The sequence below is a fragment of the Gekko japonicus genome, unplaced genomic scaffold (genome assembly GCF_001447785.1).
Source record: "Gekko japonicus isolate JY-2015 unplaced genomic scaffold, Gekko_japonicus_V1.1 scaffold2278, whole genome shotgun sequence".
Taxonomy (NCBI): Eukaryota; Metazoa; Chordata; class Lepidosauria; order Squamata; family Gekkonidae; genus Gekko; species Gekko japonicus.
The window spans coordinates 215630-221629 of NW_015171573.1; the positions used below are offsets into that span (position 1 = coordinate 215630).

The window sequence follows — 6000 nt, forward strand, 5'->3', positions numbered from 1 at the left end:
CCATGTGACGAGAACGGAATGATGTAACCTCTAAAATGAGATGTTTTGGTATTTGGGGATACGATGACCTGTGTCACTGCCAAAGGTGGGATGGATGGTGTAAAAAGGAGAATGGGTTGACAGGACCGAACCAAACCTTGAATGGTTGGATTTGTCACTGTGATGTCAAAGCAGCCCGTGTGACGAGAACGGAATGATGTAACCTCTGTCTTCCTCGTCCTCCAGGTGTGTGGTCGGTCAGTGCAGGTACCCCATTGCCATTTTAGTACCCTAAAATGCCATTCCCCCAACACCCACCTCTTCGGCCACTCTCCAATCAGATGTGACATGCCTCTCAAATAATCCATGTCATGCACAGCAATTGGCTGAGACGCGTTCAGCCGCACTGGATGGAAAGCGGCCTGGAGACCTGCCAGCCAGTCAATCGCGGGAGCCTCCTCCTAATGTTAAAAGCGAGCAGAATGAAATCGTGAAAGAAAGAAGTCCAGCGATTATAGAATGCCTCTTAGGAAGAAGCAGCAAGGGGTGTTCTCATCCTCGTTGCACGTCATTTGTGGTGGCGGGAGCCCCAACCTGGATAGCCCAGGTTAGCCCGATCCTGTCGGATCTCGGAAGCGAAGCAGGGTCTGTCTTGGCTAGCATTTGGATGGATGACGGAGTCAAAAGGCTGGGACGCTGGCGGGAAAGACAAATGCAGATTCCGCCACTATTTCCCGCCAGCCATTTCCTCTTCACAGTGCCCCTATGAGGCCGGCTGGCCCAGAACCAGGGAGGCCTTATCCACTTTAACAGTTTGTCCAGGATAAGCAGGTTATATTTGCTTCTCCCTCCGCAGCTATAGACCCGAAGATACGTACCTGCAGCTTTCCGATGGTGGTGCGGTAGAATAGCATTCTTCTCTCCTGTCTCTCCTCGAGTGGGGTGACTGCCTTCTGGAGGTTGGAAATGAAAGACAGTGCCAGGGAGACGTAGCTGGAAGTCACACCCATCTGCCCCCCCATCAAGGTGGCCAGCTTCATCAGGTAGGAGAGATACACACGTAGAACCTGTCAAACAAAACACTGGCTGTCAGGAATGCTTAAATACACATCCCGCTTGAGGCAATGCCAAGACATCTTCCGCTCAGACCAAAGTATTGAGGCAAGAGGGCAATCTGATTGAGAAGGGTTCTTCACGGTGGAGCCAGGGCAGAGGGCAAAATAATGTTCATGTTCCTTAACAACTGCGCGGGGGGGGGGGGAGCTGAAGATGACCATTTACAGATGAGAGCTATTGTGGCGTAGCGTAGTGCAGTGATTAGAATGTTAGACTAGGATCTAGGAGACCCACGTTCGAATCCCCACTCTGGCATGGAAGCTGGCTGGATGACCTGGGACTAGTCACTCTCTCAGGCTGACCTACCTCCAAGTGACGTTGTGAGGATAAAAATGGGAAAAGGCAGGGGTGAACGATGTTGTTCCACATTGGAGAGAAAGAGAGAGAGAGAAGAGAAGAGATTGGATTTATACCCTGCCTTTCACTACCCTCAGGAGTCTCAGAGCGGCTTACCATCTCCTTTCCCTTCCCCTCCCCCACAACAAAGACCCTGTTGAGGTAGGTGGGGCTGAGAGAGCTCTCCCGAGAACTGCCCTTGAGAGAACAGCTCTGAGAGAACTTGCGACTGACCCGAGGTCACACCAGCAGCTGCAAATGGAGAAGTGGGGAATCAAACCCGGTTCTCCCTGATTAGAGTCCACGCTCCTAACCGCTACGCCAAACTGGCTCTCAAAAAGAAAAGTGGGATATAAATGTCTTAATTAATTAAATGACCAAAAAAAATCAAAACATGTTCTTTGTTCTATTTACATTGTACGCTGCCTTGAGCTCCATAAGGCAGAAAGGCAGCTAATAAATGTTTTATTTATTTAAAACAGAAATCTTTGCATATGCTGATTTATACTCACAGATGCAAAGTTTGCTGTAGTATAGTGATTAAGAGCGCAGACTCTACTCTGGGAGAATCGAGGTTGATTCCCCACGCCTCCACATGCAGCTGCTGGTGTGACCTTGAGCCAGTCATTAGTTCTTTCAGAGCTGTTCTCTCAAGGGTAGTCCTCGAGAGAGCTCTCTCAGCCCCACTTACCTCACAGGGTGTCTGTTGTGGGGAGGGGAAGGGGAAGGGATTGTAAACTGCTCTGAGACTCCTTTGGGTAGTGAAGGGCAGGGGATAAATCCAATCTCCTCCTCCTCTCAATGAACCTATAATTACTACAATTTAAATAGAAATAAAATCTCTTTAGGTGCTAACTGTGGATGGGGAACTTTGGAAGGCCCCTCCTGTTTTCCGTTCCTATGGCTCCTCTCTAATTCACCTCAAACACCCACCTCAAACACTTTAGCAGCCCATCTTCACTCTGTAGGTAGCTCTCGGTACTTTGCAGTTGTTCAGGGATCTAGCCTCCAGAGCCACCTCATCTGCTTTTACTGGACAGAAGTCGAAGCGGAATGTTTTAGAGACCAGTCCTCAAAAAAAGAGGAGTTTCTTCTGAAAAAATGACACGGGGGAACAAAATACCAGGGGCCCTGTCATCCTGGGATCCATGGAGCCAGGCAAGACATTAGGGCTGCCAAGTGGGGGCGGGTGGCGAGTAAACCCCCGCTTTGGAGGCTCGATTTCCGCCCCGGTGGAATCGGGGCCCGGGGGGAACTCCACCCCCCGAAGTGCAGCGTGGCTGCGTCACCAGAGGTGACGCAACCACGTTGATCACGTTGGGGGCATGGCCCCGATCGTCGAAGGGAAAACTCTATGGTTCGTGTTCGACGTGTTCAATGTCGCGCGTCACTTATGGTGACGTGCTGGCGGGGTGCACACGCTTCGTGTGCGCGCATCAACGGAGACCTCCCGGAGCCCAGCAAGGCTCCCCCGCCGGTAGGAAAAATCAACTTGGCAACCCTACAAGACATACAGTTTATTCTCCATTGGGGAGGTAAAAGGTGTCTGTTGTGGGGAGGGGAAGGGGAAGGGATTGTAAACTGCTCTGAGACTCCTTTGGGTAGTGAAGGGCAGGGGATAAATCCAATCTCCTCCTCCTCTCAATGAACCTATAATTACTACAATTTAAATAGAAATAAAATCTCTTTAGGTGCTAACTGTGGATGGGGAACTTTGGAAGGCCCCTCCTGTTTTCCGTTCCTATGGCTCCTCTCTAATTCACCTCAAACACCCACCTCAAACACTTTAGCAGCCCATCTTCACTCTGTAGGTAGCTCTCGGTACTTTGCAGTTGTTCAGGGATCTAGCCTCCAGAGCCACCTCATCTGCTTTTACTGGACAGAAGTCGAAGCGGAATGTTTTAGAGACCAGTCCTCAAAAAAAGAGGAGTTTCTTCTGAAAAAATGACACGGGGGAACAAAATACCAGGGGCCCTGTCATCCTGGGATCCATGGAGCCAGGCAAGACATTAGGGCTGCCAAGTGGGGGCGAGTGGCGAGTAAAGCCCCGCTTTGGAGGCCCGATTTCCGCCCCGGCGGAATTGGGCCCCGGGGGAACTCCACCCCCCGAAGTGCAGCGTGGCTGCGTCACCAGAGGTGACGCAACCACGTTGATCACGTTGGGGGCGTGGCCCCGATCGTCGAAGGGAAAACTCTATGGTTCGTGTTCGACGTTTTCGACGTGTTCAATGTCGCGTTTCACTTCCGGTGACGTGCTGGCGGGGCGCACACGCTTTGTGCGCGCGCATCAATGGAGACCTCCCGGAGCCCAGCAAGGCTCCCCCGCCGGTAGGAAAAATCAACTTGGCAACCCTACAAGACATACAGTTTATTCTCCATTGGGGAGGTAAAAAAATTTGCTGGGGCGCGCTGAGGCCTTCAGCAGTCCTTGCTGGGGATGTTTCTTCAACAGGAACAGAATTGTTATGAAAAGGTCTGATAAGCTTGAATGACAGCTTGGAGAAGCAAATCTTTCCTGTATGGGTGGCTGGGTGGGGGTGGAGTAGGGTTGTGTATGAGAAGAAACAGCCGTTTGGGAGTTTTGGCACCAAGGGAGGACAAGCTGTGACTTGGCAGAAGGAGAAGCACCTTGTTCTGATAGGAACATCACGTTCTGATAGGGATATCTGCTGCCTTGGAGAAGGCCTCTCTGCCCCGACCCCATGTCAGCAAAGTAAGTGCCCCAAAGCCTCTAGGACTTTCTCCCATTCAGACCAAACCAAACCTGGTGGAGGCGGAGGAAGAGGAAGAGGAAGAGGAAGAAGAGGAAGAGGAAGAAGAAGAGGAAGAGGAAGAAGAAGAAGAAGAAGAAGAAGAAGAAGAAGAAGAAGAAGAAGAAGAAGAAGAAGAAGAAGAAGAAGAAGAAGAAGAAGAAGAAGAAGAAGAAAGATTGGATTTATACCCTGCCCTTCACTACCCAAAGGAATTTCAGAGCGGCTTACAAACTCCTTTCCCTTCCCCTCCCAACAACAGACACCCTGTGTGGGACTGAGAGAGCTCTGATAGAAACTGCTCTTTTTTCAAGAACAGCTCTTATCAGAACTACGGCTTGCCCAAGGTCATCCAGCCAGGTGCAAGTGGAGGAGTGGGGAATCAAACCCGGTTCTCCCAGATTAGAGTCCACGCTCTTGACCACTACACCAAACTGGCTCTGCCCATGGAATTTCGGACCATTTGGGGGAGTTCACGACAATAGAAATTTCTGAAGAGGCCTTCAGCCATCAATATCCTTCAGATCTCTTACAACCCCCCAGGTGCATAGTAGGGTTGCCAACCTCCAGGTGGGACCTGGAGATCTCCCGCTTTTACAACTGATCTCCAGCTGACAGGGATCAGCTCCCCTGGAGAAAATGGCTGTTTTGAAGGGTGGACTCTATGGCATTGTACCATGCTGAAATCCCTCCGCAAACCCCACTCCCTCCTGGATCCACCCCCAAAGTCTTCAGGTATTTTCCAACCCAGAACATGCAACCCTAATGCATATATAAATTTTATCCCTAACTAATCATCAACAGTCAAGATGGGTAGCCGGGTTAGTCTGTCTGTAGCAGTAGAAAAGAGTCCAGTAGCACCTTAAAGGCTAACAAAATTTGTGGTAGGGGTATGAGCTTTCAGGAGTCATTGCTCACGTCTTCAGATACAGCTAGAATGTGAGGCCATCTGTCCTATATATTGGAAAGTGGAGTGATTTCAGATGCCAAATGACATTAGCAAGGCAAATGGCAATAGCAGGTGTGATTGGATTAGGTGTGATATGCAAAGAGGTAGTAGGTATGGAGAAATCAGCACTGGTAATGAGACAGGAAACCTAGGTCTTGATTCAGTCCAGGTGGATGCATTGTCTTGAGCTTAGTTACCAGTTGTAATTCAGGAGTTTCTAATCTCCCTTTGAAATTCTTTTGTAAACTGAGAGAGACTGCTGAATTACAGCTTGTAACGAAGCTCAAGACAATGCATCCACCTGCATGACGTTGTTTTCCTTCTTGTACTTTCCTCCATTTTATGAGTGGGAAGGAAACTGGAAGAGGTGGTGGCAATTTGGTTCACAAACGAGCAGTCGACTCCACCAGCAGAGAGTTAGTCCTCTCTCCCACCCAATCCACTACGGTCAATTTCACACACTCACTTGCCTTCATTTCCCTTTAAACTAACTAATTTTCTCTCTCTCTCTCACACACACACACAGACACATACACAGATGGGTAGCTGTGTTGGTCTGAATCAATAGAACAAATTTTGAGTCCAGTGACATCTTTAAGAACAACAAAGTTTAATTCTGGTTATAAGCTTTCATGTGCATGCACATGAAAGCTTATACCCAGAATTAAACTTTGTCCTAAAGGTTCCCCTGGACTCAATCACACACACCCAGGGAGACTGATAACACAGCTTCCTGTATCGATCGCTGCCATCATATGTGAAGGAATGGTCTCATAATCCCTGTTCTCACTTGCCCACGGGCTGCACAGAGAGGCACGCCTTGCCGGGTGGAGACCTGGGACGGCAGCAGAACTCCTCCAAGCTCCCAGG

At 49.6% G+C, this 6000-nt stretch overlaps 1 protein-coding gene across 1 annotated transcript in view; it reads right to left on the reverse strand.

Annotated features, from left to right (window-relative positions):
• Positions 1-6000, reverse strand: part of LOC107117650 (kell blood group glycoprotein homolog) — a 62752-nt gene that overhangs the window by 31159 nt on the left and 25593 nt on the right. Inside the window, exons 7-8 of the mRNA XM_015419806.1 lie at positions 858-1046; positions 298-440 (exon numbers count right to left, since the gene is read on the reverse strand). Of these exons, the coding sequence (XP_015275292.1) occupies positions 298-440; positions 858-1046 (332 nt within the window). The remainder of the gene's footprint in view (positions 1-297; positions 441-857; positions 1047-6000) is intronic.